The 18,666-nt window shown below is 43.7% G+C and overlaps 1 protein-coding gene across 1 annotated transcript in view; it reads right to left on the bottom strand.

Annotated features, from left to right (window-relative positions):
- Positions 1-18,666, bottom strand: part of CBX5 (chromobox 5) — a 64,391-nt gene that overhangs the window by 19,405 nt on the left and 26,320 nt on the right. The window contains exons 2-3 of the mRNA XM_060253501.1: positions 4,241-4,417; positions 1,676-1,859 (exon numbers count right to left, since the gene is read on the bottom strand). Coding sequence (XP_060109484.1) covers positions 1,676-1,859; positions 4,241-4,377 — 321 coding nt within the window. The 5' untranslated portion in view covers positions 4,378-4,417. The remainder of the gene's footprint in view (positions 1-1,675; positions 1,860-4,240; positions 4,418-18,666) is intronic.

The following is an 18,666-nucleotide window of genomic DNA, read 5'->3' as shown; positions in this document are numbered from 1 at the left end:
TTTCCCACACGTAAGGGTCTTTCGTACAGGCACTCTGTATTGAGTGGCAGTCTTCCAAAAGCAAAGGGATTGGGGACAAGAGACTGTGGGTTCCATACGAAAGCGCCAGGAGACCATTTGCCCTTGTACCTTCACAAAGAGCAAAAGTAGATTCCACTGTAGGATTGCCAATTCCCAGTTGAGGGCAGGGGATCCCCTGGTTTGGAGGTGGTGCCCCCTCTGCTTCAGGGTTATCAGAAAGAATGTCTGCTGGGCATTCCATTACACCCTATCAAGACCAGTCTCCATAGGATATAACGGAGAATTGATCCACAGGTATCTGGGTCTTGGGGGGGGGGGGGGGGAACGCTATTTTTTGAGGTAGAGGCACCAAGTTTTCAGCATAGCATCTGGTGCCTCTCCTCAAACCCTTCCCCCCAGTTTAAAAATGACCAGGGGTCCAATTCTATAAGCAGCGGTTCTAATTCTATGAGCCCCAAAAGAAAGTGTCCCCATCCTCCATTGTTTTCAATTGAAGGAAGACATTTAAAAGGAACATGGTCCCTTTAAATGTGACAGCCAGAACTCCCTTCAGAGTTCAATCATGCTTATCACAACCTTGTTCCTAGCCCCACCCCCAAAGTCCCCTGGTTCAACCCCAAAGTCTCCTGACTTCACCCCCAAAGTCCCCAGATATTTCCTGAGTTGGATCTGGCAACACTATTGTGATCTATGATCCACTTCCTCCTCTCCAAGTTGGATTTTTTTTTTCTGTGGAGTCGGGGAAGCAAGGGTCTATTTTCTTTGTCCTAACCTTTCCTGGTGGAAGTTTGGCTGCAGAAGTCAGGCATGAGGAATGCCTGGTGAGATCCTGGTGAGATCTAGGGCTCTGTGGCCATTCATTCCCCAACTGGAGATCCAGATAATGATAGAAGGGGTAGGGGCAGGAGGAAGGAGTTTCGGAATGGACTGGAAAGGGGTGTTCCTGCCATATCTAGAAACGAAAGGGGAGGGAAACCCTTTGAATGAGATGAGAGGAAAAGATCCAGAAACGAGTAGGAAGAGAGACACAGTATAAATAAAAAGAAGTTTTGCAAAGCAGACAAGAGACAAACAATTCCTGAGCACTGAAACTTTTTCTGCAATCTTTTTTCTGATGCATGAGCATCGAGGGGGAGGGGGCAGTGCTCAGCAAGGAGAAGACACTTCTGCCACCCTGCTGACTGGCCTTGGTCACCAGGAAGGAGGTTAGCCACCACCTAGGGCTATGTGAGGCAGCAAACCAGCTGTACAAGTGGCCAGCAGTTGGGCCAGGCATGCCATGCACTGGGCCAACAATTAGTATGTCAGTGAATGGTAGCACAGTAGGGTTGCCAGTCTCCAGACGGGGCCTGGAAGTCTGCTTTTACAACTGATCTCCATCTGGTAGAGATCAGCTCCCCTGGAGAAAATGGTAAATATCAACAGGTTCTGATGTAAGTGAATAATAAGTGAATTGGAGAAAGTGGAGAAAATGGCTGCTTTGAATGGTGCACTCTGGGGCATTGCACCATGCTGCGGCCCCTCCCCAAAATCCTTCCTCTCCTGGATCCAGCCACAAAGTTTCCAGGTATTTTCCAACACAGACCTGGCAACCCTAGCAGAAACACTTATCTGTGGCAAAGCAGTGCCACAGGAGAAGGGGAAAGAACCTTACCTCCCTCTTCTTTTTGGCTTTGATGTCCTCAGTATTATTGGCGAGGCTTGATTTTCGCTTGCCACTCTCCGATTTCTCCCGGGGTTTGTTTTCACCTTCTTTCATTTTTTTATATTTTTTCATAAACTCAGAAATCAGTTCAGGGCAGTCAAGGTTCTTCTCAGGTTCCCAAGTATTATGCTCCCTGGCATGATAAAAGAAGGGAAAGGTGGTGTGGGGGGAAGGAAAGATAAAAACAGAAGAAAAGTATAAGCACTCCCATCCAATTAACAGGCATCAACTGAGAACAGAAGAAAGCACTACTGAGTATAAACACCTATGACTGAAAGTTCCCCCCACTTTCCTAAAGATGGCTGGACACTTAGAAAACCCATACAGCAGACTTTCCTCATGATCATTTACTCCAAAAAAGATTTTACTTTAACCTCCTCATGTTTAAAATTTGTTCTGTTGGAAATTGAGGATCCTTCTGGTCATAAATGGAAGAATACAAAGCACATGGATGCCCTATGGTCTTAAGATCAGATAATTTAAGATAAATGTGTCACATGCACCCCTGCCCCAATAATTCGAGCACAGGGCTGACAGCTAAAAATGAGATTCTGCATTTAAAACATTTTTCCAAGTCTCATAATAAAATGCATTTCTGATTATGCTGTCATACATGACAGTGCAAGGATCCCCAAACTTTTTGATCTTGCAGGCACCTTTGGAATTCTGACAGTGTGGTGGTTGCAGCCACAAAATGACTGCCAATAAATAGCTGTTGTGGGAGGTGGAGCCAACCACAAAATGGCCATTGCAACTTCCCTTCAATCACGCACTGAAGATCCTTGTGCTGTGGTGGCAGCTGTTGCCAAAGCAAAGTCTTTAAACATCTGCACATCCAATCAAATCTCTAAGGGCCAATCAGAAGCTGGTCCTGTCCACTTTCTAAAAACACCCAGCAGGTGCCAGCGGATGCCATGGCACCCACTGGCATGACATAGGGGACCCATGTGCTGGAGTGATTTTTCAAAGAACACTAGGGTATAGTGGATTAAGTAATAAATGAATAATTATACAACTACACATGTTTAAGGGATCCTTCCTGCTACCACAACAGAACACTCTTGAACATACAAGCTGTGCTGAGGAGAGCGAACGAGCAACTAAATACTACTCCAAAGCAACAGCACCATGTTATCTTTATTAGGAGTTGGACCAGCTAAAAAATCATCAAGCAGTGAGCTTGCTTGAGCTCTCAGGTTTGGTGCTAAACCCCCTCCCCGAAAAGGTGTAGAGAGAACAAGGTGATACTTGTAAAGGGCATGACAGAAACTTCACCTACAATACCTTACAGTCTTAAGGGAGTGGCTGAAAAACCTCAGTTCATCTAAAAAATATCTGTAATTTGTAGACTGCCTTTCCTTTAGGTCTCATGGCAGTTCAAAGCTCCTAACCAACTAAATTGTTAGCTTGTGCCCAGAGCAAAACATCAAAAGTTGCATCAAGGCAGACAGGGACAAAGCAGCAATGCTACTCTCCCTTTAGAAATACAAAAGTAAATGGGTTTCCAACACAGTGTGTTCTCTGATTAGTAGGGACATGGAAACAATTTGATTAATTGAATCACAGGAAAAAGATCCTCCCCCACTATTGTGGAGATACTGATGAAAGCAATGCTCATAGTCTGCTTGCTAACTTGCCTTCCAAGAACCAAGTAGTGTGCATCCATTTAAACACCTATGCCCCAAGTATGAATTCTGTAGACAAAAAATCCTGACCACACTTTACAGATCTGTTAAAGCAGTTTGCCAGAAGGCAAGAGACTTACAGAGACAGACAAACATGCAAGCACTGCTTTGAGAGCAGCTCTTTTGCATTGGGGCAGGAGAGAACAAAAGGGCTGCATATTTTTTTAAAATCAAAATACTGCAGTAATTTCACCCAAATTCTTCATCCTGTATAAACTCTACAAATGTGTATGCGTCAGTCTTGTATAATTTATTATTAATTATGGGGAAGGCCCAAGTATACAAGGCCACTGCAGCCCCATTTCTTGATCACTGGAAATTTTAATGGGAAAAAAAATGTAAGCAGAGATTCTCCAGATGCTCAATCCAGCACCCAATCCCAAAATTCTGTAATTTCAGAATTCACACAACCCTGTATGGAGGGAACAGGAATACAATCCCTTTCCCTTAACAGCAGTTCACAATAATCCAAAGGGTTATTTAACCCAAAATCCTAAAGTGCCTGATACCCAAACAAAGAGGAAGACTATTCAGACGATAGTGCTGGTGAATAACTCAAGTGGAACTACCAACTCTGTGAAGTGAGAGAGGGAACGCAAGATGCCAGTATTTCCAAAACATTCTTAAAGGTCCCAGGCCCTCGCCTCGTGACCCACTAATTTAAATGGATGCACGCCACTCTGTCTGGAGTGAGGAAAGCAAGCTCCCACCCATGAAGGTTTTTAGGAAAGCTTGGAGGAGGGCAATGGAAGTTAAATTTGATGCACTTGTCTGGAGCTCTGCTAACAAAGAAGCTCAAAGCCCATGTCAGAAGGAAAGTTGGACTTACTCAGAGAATCCTTTCCACTTGAGAAGATACTCCACTTGACCCTTCACAACACGCCTGTCTAGAACCTTCTCCACAACATATTCCTCCTCATCTTCAGAGGACGAACTATCTGCTGTCCTCTTGTTTCTCTTGCCCATAGCGTGGAGTTGCACCTAATGCACCAAGGCTACCCAATTCCTGCAAATCGGAAGTGAAATGTTAATTCGTGGTACTGATTGGCTTCTCTTTCCAGAATCTCACCCAGCCAGGTGGCCCTTTTCAGAGAGTTCACAGCTTTGCTAACATTCAGAGGCTACACACAAAGGGTTAAAAGCAGAAGAGGCAAATGGTTTCTAAAAATAAAATGAAGAGGAATGTGACATACAAAAGAAATAAGCATCAGGCCTTTTATTCCAGGTTCCATCAGCAAATATTATGGACCTTGATTCAAATTCGGCACTTTGTGGAGTGTCGAGTCTGCTTATCTTCAGCTGAACATGAACGGTGCTCGCCCTATTAAGCACTGTCCCATGTGAACTAAAAAACCCTGTATGGAGGGCTGTTTTTACCAGAGAGAAAATCAAAGAATGGAGACAACATTATTTCAGAATTTAAATACTAGTGCAGCAAGGCCAAAGAATTGTCTGGTTGCTGACTATGGGTGTTTTCGCACTTACGTTTTACTGGCGCGAAGACCCTCCTCACGCCGGCGGATCTGCAGTGATTTCGCACTAGAAGCGCCGGCGCAGCCCAAAGAGCCGGCTACTTCCGTCGCTAAGCCAGCGCAAACGGAAACCGCCAAGAAGCAGGAAAACGTTTGCGCTGGCTTAGCGACGGAAGTAGCCGGCTCTTTGGGCTGCGCCGGCGCTTCTAGTGCGAAATCACTGCAGATCCGCCGGCGTGAGGAGGGTCTTCGCGCCAGTAAAACGTAAGTGCGAAAACACCCTATGAATAGGAAAGTACAATTATTTTCCCTACCTCCCAGCCCACACCCAATACTTTAAACAGGCAGTCTGAAAAAAAAAGCAGCTCCTCTACTTCAGGTCTGGTCCACATATTAAATTGATTGTTTTACTGTGGTACTTCTAATAAGTGAAATTATTTATGGTAGTCTTTAGAATGGCTTTTTAAGGTTGTTCAAGCTTCTCATGATAGACCGGGATTGCAGGCTAAAAAAGGTAGATTGAGGCTCTGTAGAATGTACACGAGCTGAGTAAAAATTTGAACCTAGGCTCAACATTGGACATACTGCCTCCAATGTGGGAAACCACAACTCTGTTATTCCACATTATACAAAGCCCGCCTATCCTAATAATTCATAATAAAAGCTGGATGAGCACCACTGGATACAAAAGGTAGAAACATGTGTGTGTGTTTATGTCTGCCTATTCACATCTCACACACTAACGGAAGTGAATAGGCAGACATAAACACACACACATGTTGAGCCCATATAAATCCTAAAGGCATTTGGTCTTGTTGGGCACGAGTTCCACTGAATGAAACAGCCCTAACTTTTGAGTAAACAGGTTGCAGGCATACCATGCTCACTTTGCTCATAACAGCAGCCATGCTCTACAACTCGACTGAGAGGTTGTGAGCCTGCTCAGCCTGGTATTCTGAAGCCATTAGGTAAAGCTTCTCTGCAGCCAGGAAGGGGAGGGGGGAGGCAGGGACTATCAAATGACCATAATGCAGTTTACAAGACAAGCTACTGAAGAACTGATTTTCTGGTTAAAGACAGATATCATAAACCTGCCCTATTTCATGAACTACTTCCAAAGAGACAAACAAAAATACAAATGTTTTAACATTTTGTGGGGTTGTGATTTCTTTGTCTGTTTTTGGTGGAGCTGAAGGCGCCTTTCTGCTGTATATTAGAAAGATGAGATTTGAACAGCATTAGCAGTAAGGGGGGAAAGTCAGATACATTTTGCAAAAGAAAAGATCCAGCACTGTAATGAAAGAAAAATGCTCCATTTCGTACTCTATACCTGGTCAGCTGCTGGCACCCAGATTCCCTGACAAATTCTTTGTCAAGTATCACACTAGAAAACAAAGAATTGCAGATTTATACCCCGCCCTTCTCCCTGAATCAGAAACTCAGAGTGGCTTACAATCTCCCATATCTTCTCCCCCCACAACAGACACCCTGTGAGGTGGGTGGGGCTGAGAGGGCTCTCACAGCAGATGCCCTTTCAAAGACAACCTCTGCCAGAGCTATGGCTGACCCAAGGCCGTTCCAGCAGCTGCAAGTGGAGGAGTGGGGAATCAAACCCGGTTCTCCCAGATAAGAGTCCACACACTTAACCACTACACCAAACTGGCTCTCTAGATACCCACATTAATTGTGTTCCACAATAATCCAAAATGCAGACCTTAAAACTGAACACAGTGATAAACACTTTGATATGGTAAAGGATTGGGTGAAAAAAGCAAGAAACATTCTAACCACGCAACCAAAGTTGAAATCCTTCATTTTTAATTCTGCGTAAATTACTTATTGAGCTGCTGCAGTACTTCTGAATTTCTAAAAATTTGACCCCATTATTCTAACTAGCTGCATCTCCCCATTCCAAGTGATATCCAGATATTTATTTCTACCATCAACGGGATAGCTACACACAGTACTGTTTCTGGAATAGGGAGTCTTTAATTGGAAAGTGCAATGTGAGTTATTAGCAGTCTGATATATTATTTAAACACAAAAGAAACCACACACAAACAAGAGAAAAGCTTGACTCAAAAGCAGAGCTGAAATCTAAAATGGATTGATTCTTTCAGCAGACTTACTATGACTGCAATAAAGCGGACTGTAGCCCTGCTGGTATTCATGGATCAGTGGTTAAAGTTCTGTCACAGCTAGTTATAAAACGGCATATTTTTTCAGGGATTTATAACTTGGCCATAAAAATTCACTGCAGCTTGAAATACGGGCTTATGAGGTCTCAGACCCTGAGTGAAGTTTAATACCCCTCCCCTCCCCCCAAAAAATATGTGTATATGGAAGAGAAATCAATTACACCATTGGAGTTACAAGACTGAAAAAGTTGTTATAGTAGCTTTGTGCTCTTATAAATTATACAGCTTCCAATTTTTACAAGTCTGAATTTAGCAAATCATTAGTCCATAAACACTGTGTGGTCCAGCTGCACTTGGCAGAGAAATTTTATTCAACTTTTGTTTACAGATTACACCCTGCTGCCCCCACCCTAAGTAGAGACCTTCGCCACTGTGGAACACACACCTACCCACCCCCTCATCACAATTAATTACACATTCCACACACACAAGTGAAATTGGGTATTGCAGGCTTGAATGAAACATAGTATGAGGCTTATAAATGGGAGTTCTTAACAATTTTTCCAAATGGAGACACATTACAAATTCCCTGGAAAATGAGTATTTTTTAATGAGCCTGTTGTGCATTTTAAAAGAAATTATAAAAATACGACAACAAAGAGATGTATTTTGACAAAAATCAGGAAACTCCACATTTCAGCAAGCTTCTGTTTCTTAACTGGAATTTCATGACGTGTGTCAGTTTGTCAGAAAGCTGTTTGAAGAATGTCAGCTATTATAACACTGCCTATAGGTGCCAGGTAGCCTGCCCCAGGGCAAAACGCAAGCACAGCAACAGAAGGAAGCTAGTAGCGCCATTTTAGGGCACCTGTGTCCCTAGACAAGTATGAATACACATGAAGAACTCACATAGCTGATTTATACTGAATCAGACCCATAGTCCATCAAGGTCAGTATTACCTACTCAGACTGACAATGGCTCCTGGATAGAGGCCTTTCACATTGACTACTATCCAATCCTTTTCGCTGGAGATACATGGGACTGAACCTTCTGCATGCCAAACAGATGCTCTACCACTGATGCAAAGGGATGATCCAAATTCCAGCTGGAAGCAGTGACATTATTTATTTTACCTATTTCACCAAATTGGTATCTGATGTAGGTAGAAAAATCATCATATGGTGCTAAAGACAGCATGAAAGCAAATTTATAGCATTTCGTTTTTCTGTTTAAGACAGCTACATAAATGCAGCAAGTTTCTACTTGCACAGCCTTCTCATGCAATGTGCAGAATTATGCACCTAATTCCTGACGATGCTTTGGAGGCATTAAGGCTCTCGGGCAGGAAGAAATGGAGGGGGGTCACTGCTCCATCTGACAGAAGCAAAATCACCAGCAACAGCTGGGATCACACTATCATTTTACAGCAATGCTAACAACATGCTGTTAAGCCACTCTGTGCCTCTAACAATGGAAACATTTGCACTTGACAGTGGAAAATAATACTGTTAAAACCAACTGAGATAATGTTGTAAGCAATCATTGGCCATGCTTAACACCTTGTTTGAATGAATCATTATCTTACAAACCCTGAGGATTAAGTATCTCCAAGTCTGCAGAAAAGATACCATTGGCACTACTCCAGTTGATTAAACTCTATTAAATGTTACCCGGGGACAGATGGAAAAAGGATGGATGCATTTAAATCACAATTTTTATTTAATAATTTGTGAACTTTAAATATGGTGCTCCAAATTACAAACAGTAAGTGAGCCACAAAAGTTCTCTGTCCTTTTACTAACCTCATTGTTGGCAGTGTACTATGCTAATCTGTGAGTTTCATACTTTTTGCTGTACATACTTTCATACTTTTTGCTTTTTCATACATCTGACTGAATACATCTTGTCTCCATTATCCCTGGAAATCTGATCCCCAAACTATGGTCAAATTTTTTTAAAAAAAGGATAGGGGAATCTTGACAAACATCAATCAAACCACACATGAAATGGTTTCTCTTTCTAGCTACATCCTTTATTACCCCCTCCAAAAAGAAACAAAGTTGCAAATAGCAAACCTTTATTGGCATAAAACAGATTTAGCCTTAAAATAAGAAACAAAGTTGCTGAAGGTTAAACATGCTCATGCTCTAGAGCAGAGGAGTCAAATATCCAGCCCATGGGCCAGAACTGGCCTGCCCAGGGCTTTAGTCAGGCCCATGGAGATTTTCTCCCCCCTCCTCACCCCTTTCAAGCTCCAAGGCTGACAAAGTTGCAAGGAAAACGTGGAAAGGGTTTTCCATTAAGGTCTGTGTGCCCAGATAGAGAGGGCCCAGAGACCTTAATGGAAAACCCATTCCATGTTTTCCTTGAAACTTTGCGCTGCGATGTGTTTGTTTCAATGAAGTGGAGATCAGTTTCACTTCTAGCGTTCCTATAGCCCAGGGGTAGCCAACGGTAGCTCTCCAGATGTTTTTGCCTACAACTCCCATCAGCCCCAGCCATTGGCCATGTTGGCTGGGGCTGATGGGAGTTGTAGGCAAAAAACATCTGGAGAGCTACCATTGGCCACCCCTGCTATAGCCAGTAAAAAGCTCATGTTTTGGAGTTATGTCCTTGCAAATAAAGGGTTGATGCCTTGAGACACAGCTTGTCTCTGATGCATGGACCTGACCTAGTGAGTACCCTAATCTGGGAACCCACAGCCAAAAGGGGATGTGACACTGGAGAGCCATTGCCAATCTGAGTAGATGGGGGGGGGGGGGCTTGCAATGCCATTTCATTGCTTTTCCAGGCTCAGGGCATTTTATATTTTTAGTTTCTGCTCTCATCCTTGTGCTTTTTCTTGATATTTTATTTCTAAAACTGCATTGCCAAATCCCACTATTCCTCCACCTTTCCATTTTAAACAAAATACTACAAGAGTTTTAAGCATGCTTGTATTTTAAGTTAAAAAAAACAATACCTTTAATTGTGTTTGTCTGTGTCCTTTATAAAGTTTATATCTCTGCTACCTCACAATGCATTTTATGACACACATGGCCTGGCCCAACCAAATTCCATTTATGTCAGACCCAGCCCTCCTAGCAAATGAGTCTGACACTCCTGCTCTAGAGAAGCATGAGATATGGAAAGGGAGCTGTGACTGGAGGCAGAAATCAACACAAATTAGCAGGGGGAATAGTATGAGCAGAACATGCTTTTAGTTTACACAAAAGTTTATCTGGAATACTGCTCAATAACCACAGATAGCAACCATCAAACTGTTGTGTAGTGAGCCTCAAACAAGACATAAATAGCTGGGGTCCATAAGAAATCACAAGAGGGGCAAATGCTTTCCCATTCCACTCTTCCTCAAGTCTTCACCTGCATTGACTGCAAAAACTCTCCCAAGAGGCTAATTTTCACACACACTCCCCCTAAGTAACTTACATTTATATATACAGCCCTCCAAGCTACTTCTGAATATTTTTTTATTAATTTACAAAGTAATGTTTTCTTATATACCTGGTGAGTCGCACACTAAGTAGGCTTTGCCGGGAGAGTAACAATCATCAGGTATCATGATGGGTAGATACTAAAGCTATAGCTGAAATCATTAATTAAAATACACTTCAGCTGCTAGGGACTAGAGAGCTGAATGTAACTAGCCTTTGGTATGAAACACTAAATTGTGCAGAGAAGTCTATACCTGCTAAAATGGCTGTGCAGGAGCAAAGTCTCCAGCACCTGAAGCTAGCAAGGATAGAAATAAAAAAATAAGCACTATCCAGCTTTTAAGAGGCTTACTTGTATACTCAGAAATACACAAGCAAATCAAAATATACTCTGCAAATGATATCAATTAGACCTAGTGATTAAACATTTTATTGTACTGCACTCATAGGATGATCAATATCCTATAAAATCAAATAATGGAAAATTGAAGCATCTCAAGTAATGTGTCTGACTAATATAGGGAACAAAGTTTGAGTCCAGTGCAACTTTTAAGACCAACGAAGTTTTTTTAAGGTATAAGTTTCATGTGCGCGCACACTTCAACACAGTAAAATGAAAGTTACCAGACCATACATACGAACCGCAAATCTGCATACAGCATAAGAAAGATGTTTAACAGATGCAAGAACCAAACTGGAATAACAAGCTTTGTTTATATGGTCACCATTTGTTTGGGTTTAATTTCAGGGGCGGGGAGAACATAGTAAAGAAATAAATATATCAAAATCAGAGACTTATGACCAGATGTACCCTTCTTAACTGCTGAATGAGATCAAGATGGGTAGCTAAGTCAGTCTGTAGCAGTAGAAAAGAGTAGGAGTCTAGCAGCACCTTAAAGACTAACAACATTTGTGGTAGGGCATAATCCTTCATGAGTCACTGCTCATTTCTTCAAATACTGTGGAACGCTGAGATCCTGCTATCATATTCCACCCGTATCCTCTCAAGTGTAGAGGCAACCGTACAGCATCCACTTCTTTGAGGTGGTGTGATTGGCTGTGCAGTGTATCTCTATCCCCAGAACAGAGAAATACATTCCAGTCTACCATTCCAAATTACATCACAGGGAAGCATTTTTTTTTTCAGGGAAGCAATTTTTAAGCGAATTTAGCTTCCACCACTGAGAGGTTGTGAGATGAGTGAGGGCCACTCACTTGAAGCTGACTGCTGGCATGCCTTGTGATCTAGAGAGAATACCAACAACTTGGGAGTACATTCATGTAATCCAAATACTATTGCAGTAATATGCAGTGCTTTTTTTGAGCAGGAATACACAGGAATGCAGTTCTGACTGGCTTGGCATCAGGGGGCATAGCCTAATATGCAAATAAGTTCCTGCGGGCTTTTTCTACAAAAAGCCCTGGTAATACTCAAGATTTTGCAGCCTAAGCCACTCTAAGCTATTGCTATACTGCATCATATGACTAGTACTAAGGTACATTTTGAATCACATCTGCAGTGCAATTAAACACACAAATTTTTTTTTAGATGAAAATTAAGCTGATGGACCATCTAGGCTTCTTTCTTATATGGTGGAGTTGCCCTAGTGTCAAGTATGTTAGAAACAAGCAGTAGGTGTTTCTTTCCACATAATGAGCTGGAAATTAAAATTTAAACTTTTTATATTTGGATGTTTTAAAAGATTACCAACAAAAGTCTATGAACATAATAATGGTCAGCTAGCAAAAATTGCCCAGGCTTATTCTGGCATGTGGCATTATTCTGGCATTTATTCCAGTCACTAGAGAATGACAAACTGAGGTTTTGGAAATCTTTCAAATTGATAAAACGACCAATAAAGATATGACAAATCCTAAACCGGTCTACTCAGAAATAAGTGTTATACAAGGTGGCTTACTTCCAGGAAACAATCCTTAGAAGTGCAGCATTAATCTAGGAATAATCTATTCTTAACAGGAAGAGACTGACTTTGATTGTGCTGGAATTCTTATTATAAGCATGGAAGGTTTACTCTTCTCCCCCCCACCATCAGCTGTAATTTGGTGTGATTATTTCATTTAAAAACACGTTTTTTAAAAAAGAATAAATTTATAATATTGACAAACTAAAGGTACAATTCTAACCATGCTTCCAAGAGAACAGTTCCTATTGGACACAGGGGAATTTACCGTACTTAGGATCGAGCTGAAATTCCACAAAGAATCCTTCGGTACCTTATAAATATATTTATTGCGGCAGGAGCTTTCAGAGAACACTACTTCATCAGATGCATGACATGGATATTAAAGGTGAACAGACGTGCAAGTGGTGGGAGGGGGAACAATCTGTTTCAGAGGTGAAATTAAATGACACAGGAACACACCCCTGAAAGCAGAAATGCCATACACAATTCAGCCCACTGAAGTGAACATAATAGAATCACTCTGAGTCAAAAAGCCCACCAATGCTAACAAGCCCAGGCATGCTAAGCCCTTGCAGGATGCTGCTCCATCTGCATTAAGAAAATAATGTTCTCTTGAAGGTTTTTCTCCACATGGCACCTAGGAAAACGTGTTTAATCAAATTAAGAGAAAGAAAAGTGGAATTCCCTGGTTTCTTCTTGGGTTTGGTAGCTTGTACATATCTGAGGAAACAGTGCTCTCTACCTAGGCTTGCCATTTCTGGCAAGAATTAATGTGGGGCAGGAGTTTTTTAAATATTATGTCATTTCATGTTTTACTCATTTTATTTTGGCTGATTAGTTTAAAAAATGAGGTTAACTATACTGGATCTCTGGAACACAGACAACTAAATAAAGTCTCAGTGGGTTTTTAAAAAATTCTATGTTCCGATCAAGCCTGACCAGGCAACTCTTGGTTCTTGAAGATAAAGCCTTTCCAAAACAGAGTGTGGGTAACTACCAACCATTCAGCACAGTCTGAAACATACAGTTCTATTATTATTAAATGTATAATATGTAAGTTTTCTGCATGTGGACTATAAACCTCAGGTTTGAACTCCTTACTACAAACATTATTACCAAGTCATCTGTTCTTGTCCATAGAAAGCATAATAAAGGAGGGAAATGAAGTTTGTATATTTGAGTGCCAGATGTTATTTACAAGTCATATGGAGCTGCAATTAACAATATTCCGGTAATACTGTATAATCTCTATAACCCAGCATTTACAGTTTAAACATTTAGTTACAAAAACTTAATCCAGATACTTTTCTTACGGTAACTCCAGTCCATAAATTTTGCTATGATTCCTGCAACACTCAGAGAGCCATTTGATGCAAAAACAATCATTGTACATGTTTCCAAGCTTTCTAAATATTAATATCACCCCCAACCAGGGACTAAAGAACATGCTGTGTTAAGTGCAACCCTTTCCTTTATAAGACCTTACCTGGAGAAGGGCCTAGTATTCACCAAGAAGCAGCCATAATGGAAAGCAATCTTTTTTTTTTTTTTTTTGGGGGGGGGGGGGGCGTGGACAGAGATGAAAGTTGTCAGCAAAATTGACACTGAAGAGGATCCAAATCTTATAAGGGTATAAAACAAAACATTGGGCTATAAATACAGAACAACAAATTGGGGATCCAGGTTCCTCACCTTGTCACCTCTACCCTGCAGCCTGGCCTGACCATTATTTTGTCATCACTGGGGAGTCAGTGTGGTGCAATGGTAAGAAGTGCTAGACTAGGATCTGGGAGACCTAGGTTCAAATCTCCAGTCTGCCAGAAAGCTTGTTCCATGAACTTTGGTGAAACATACCTTCTCAGCCTACCTACCACATAGGGTTGCTGTGAGGGGAAAGAGTGACATAAACCACTTTGTTTCGTCCCCAAAGGTAGGATATAAATGAATATGTAAATCACACTGTTTACCAATTAAATGACTGACATATAAAAGCAGCACAAAGGGGTCATACGTAACAGGGACTCCCCAGTTATAGACACAAACTAAGAAAAGAAATTTATATTTTAACTTAAGGGAAAAAATCCTCCCCCCAACAATCAACTTATCAGATCTCCAATGGCCAATCAGAAGCCCTGCTGCACAAAAACCACATCTACTTTCTAAAAACATTCAATGGGTGCCACAAAAGGTGCCACTGTTGGAGCAAGAATCTACATAAACCCAGTCTGACAGCCACAGTATGACAGCTGGTGATCTAGCTGCCAGGCTAGGTCACAGTGACCTGATCAGCAGACCGGCTTGAGCCGGCAGAAGCCAAGTGATGCAATCTGCTGAGTCAGCACGGCCAGGATTGGCTGCTTGGACTATATATAATCTGTGTGTGCATCACACAGGTCTCTCCCTGTGAGATGGTGGTTAGGCGAAGCACTTTGTCCGTGGAGGTGATATTGTATAGACTGCACAAGAGAGCACTTGTTGTGTATATATGTTAATACACCTTTTGGCACTAGTTGCACGTGTCTGCCTGATTTTCTTTCCTGAAGCCCTGTGTCGGGCAAGTCATCTCCCTCACTCTGCTACTCCCGCTCCGACAGGGTTATGGGCCCAGGGCGGTTCCGCTGCGCGGAGGAGAGAGTTGAGAGTTGAGCCGACTGTGAGTTTGGAAAGAGCCGGAGGCGAGGAACGCCGGTGAAGGACACAGAAGCACCACCGTTCTCTGTTGGAGAGCCAGAGGGACGTCGGCAGCCAGCTGTGAGGAGGAGTCGGCACGATGGCTCAGCAACAGCTTGAAGTAGCCGTTGAGAAGCTCACCTCAGCCAACTACGCGGTGTGGAGCCTGAGAATGCAACACTACCTCAAGCGTGAAGGGCAATGGCTGTTCGTGAGTAACCCCCCTGCTGACTTATCTCCTGCCGAGACTGTGTTATCGGATAAGGCACTGGCCAACATAGTGCTGTCTATAGGAGATGACCAGCTGGTTTATGTGCGAGGGAAGGACACTCCCAAGGCTGCCTGGGACGCGTTGAGTGCGGTGCATGTTAGCACCACTGCTGGTTCCCTCATGGCCTTGACAAGGAGGATGTTCCGCACCGTTATGCCGGCTGGAGGGTGTGTGAAAGATCACATCAAACGGCTAACGGACTGTTTCGTTGAGCTGGAGGCAAGAGGCAAGACTGTAGCTCCAGACGACAGAGTGTACATTTTGCTGTCGTCGTTGCCACCTGAGTACACTCCCCTGATAACTTCTCTGGAGACGGTGGACGTAGCGACCCTGACCATGGAATACGTCTGTGCCCACCTGCTTGACTTCCAAGAGAGAATTGCGGCCGTGAGCTGTCCGGGGGTGTCGGCCGGGCAGCGTGCTGTTATCGGTGTGTCCGGGAAGACAGCCAAGAATGAGCCAGCTTTTGCTGCTGGCAGGCGTCCGAAGGTGGAGGAAGTGGAGCCGACTGCGTTTGCAGTCCGTCGCTGCTATGGATGCGGGTCGTCGCAGCACCTGCTCCGAGCTTGCCCTGAGAGGGAGAAGAGGCGGGGGCGTGTGCGGCGAGAGCGGAGGACCGCCAGCCCGTGTGAGGAAGCAACCCGGCTGGTCACGTCTGCAGTAGAGAGCACAGGGTCTGCTTGGATTTTAGACTCCGGGGCAACGAGCCATCTCTGCTGCGAGAAGGAGTTGTTGAAAAACATTGACAGTCCTGAGCATAAGCATGTGAGATTGGCTGATGGGACCACTGCCAATTCTGTTTGCTCAGGCAATGTGGAATTTCCTGCACTGAAATGTATGTTGCAAAATGTGTTGTATGTACCCTCACTGCAGTCTAACCTGTTGAGTGTTAGCACACTGTTTGACCAGGGATACCAGGTGAGATTTGAGAAAACCTGCTGCAAAATCCTGGGAGGTGGGGGAAAGTTGCTTGTGACAGGAAAGAGGGAAGGTAAACTGTATGTGGTCCAGAGTGATTGTGCCCAGGTGGCTCAGGTGTCGAATGAGCCTGTGCACAATAATTGTATACATTTGCTCCATAGGAGACTTGGGCACTGCGGATTTAGGGCGTTAAAGAAAACCCTGGAGCTTGTGCCTAGTTTGAAAGTAAATCCTTGCAAATGTTACTTGGATTGCCAGGTCTGCAAGAAGACCAAAAGCAAGGCGTGTGCTGTTGCTAAAGAAAGCTCAAGGGAAAGCACACGAGCCCTGGAACTAGTCCATTTAGACGTTATTGGCCCATTGCCAAAGAGTCTGTCGGGGAGGAGATACTGCTTGGTGGCCACCGACGACCACACGAGGTACGCGTGGGTTTTCACCATGGTGCATAAGTCTGAGGTGTATAAGACATTCACCAAGTGGGTCAAAGCAGTGGAGAGACAATTAGGGGTTAATCTCCTGGCTGTACAAACCGACAGAGGGGGGGAATTCTTATCTAACCAGATGAAACGTTGGCTGGAGAACAAGGGCATCGCCCACCGTCTGACGAACCCGGCAACGCCCCGAGAAAATGGGCATGGGGCTGTATTGCAGAACGTGATGTATCGCATGTTAGAGGATGCACAACTGCCAATGACCTATTGGGCAGAAACCATACATGCAGCTGTTTTTTTGCAAAATAGGGTTTGGTGTAATACTGTGAAAAATGTGCCTTACAGGTTACAGTTGAACAAGACCCCAGATTTGAGTTCTTTAAAAGTCTTTGGGTCACGGGCTCGGGTTGGCATCCACTCCACGAGTAGCGGGGAGGGGGATGTCCGGGCAGAGAGCCTAATTTTTCTGGGCTACAAGCCAAGGGCCAGGTGTTATCGTTTCTGCAATAGCAAAAGCAAGATAACACTTAGTAAGAGTGCCCAGTTCAATGAAAAAAGCAGCTGGCCAAGGTTGCACTCCTTGCAGAAACAATTTGTCCTGCTGCCAAGTAGCGATAACGATGTTGGAGCGCAGCCCAGAACTCCAGCCCAGGAGGTGGCACCCAGTGGGGCTGGAGAAGGTGAGCCGAATGCTGGCACAGAGCCTGACGAGCAGAGTCAGGAGGCAGAGCCTCAAATGCAGGAACTGGAGGTAAAGTGTGAGAATCAGGAGGTTCAACACCCAATTACAGGGGCAGAGCAACCAGCCCAGGAGGTGGGAACAGAGCAACCCGAAGAAGACAAAGCTGGTCCAAGCACAGGGCCACGGGTGTCTGCCAGGTCCACCAAAGGCCAACGTCCCGCTAGGTACAAGTGTCCCTATGTCACTCTGACTGTCAATCCAGACCCACCCGGATTTGAGGAAATGTTAAAAGAAAAGGCTAAGAAATGGAAAGCCTGGGTGGCAGAGTGCGAGGCAAGGGAGAAGGAGGCTGAAGCCAAGCGTCTGAAAGAGCTGGCTGAACAGGAACACGATGATGTGTTTTACAATCATGATGAGTTCCTGAACGAATTCCGGAAAGGGTTCCGAGCTACGTAAATATGAACTGTAATGTTGCTGGTGGACATGTATGTAAACTGTGTAAAGTGTTTTGGTGCACTGGGTTTAAATAGATTAGGAGGTGTGTTGGAGCAAGAATCTACATAAACCCAGTCTGACAGCCACAGTATGACAGCTGGTGATCTAGCTGCCAGGCTAGGTCACAGTGACCTGATCAGCAGACCGGCTTGAGCCGGCAGAAGCCAAGTGATGCAATCTGCTGAGTCAGCACGGCCAGGATTGGCTGCTTGGACTATATATGATCTGTGTGTGCATCACACAGGTCTCTCCCTGTGAGATGGTGGTTAGGCGAAGCACTTTGTCCGTGGAGGTGATATTGTATAGACTGCACAAGAGAGCACTTGTTGTGTATATATGTTAATACACCTTTTGGCACTAGTTGCACGTGTCTGCCTGATTTTCTTTCCTGAAGCCCTGTGTCGGGCAAGTCATCTCCCTCACTCTGCTACTCCCGCTCCGACAGCCACAGGCCTTGGCTGCACAGATACCACACTTGGGAACCCCTGTCTGGGATAATCTCAGAGGAAGTGCTTTCAGGGCAGCATGAGAATTTCCAAATCATTTATCTACAGCATCTTCTTTTAGAGAAATATTCAGAAAACTAGTGGAAGCTATATATAGCAAGCAAAGTGTGAAGATAAATTTTAATGGATGCACCACTGATTTAATAGACATAGAACAAGGAACTAGGCAAGGATGTCCCTTGTCTCCCTTACTTTTTGTCCTAACTTTGGAATTTTTAACAAAGACAATAAGAGAGGATGCTGAAGTTAGGGGTGCAAAAATTAAGAATGAAGAGTTTAAAATCCAGGCCTTTGCAGACGATTTATTAT

This window comes from Heteronotia binoei, chromosome 13, assembly GCF_032191835.1.
Source record: "Heteronotia binoei isolate CCM8104 ecotype False Entrance Well chromosome 13, APGP_CSIRO_Hbin_v1, whole genome shotgun sequence".
Classification (NCBI taxonomy): Eukaryota; Metazoa; Chordata; class Lepidosauria; order Squamata; family Gekkonidae; genus Heteronotia; species Heteronotia binoei.
Note: the sequence above shows the minus strand (reverse complement) of the source record. Positions and strands in the feature narration are given on the sequence as shown.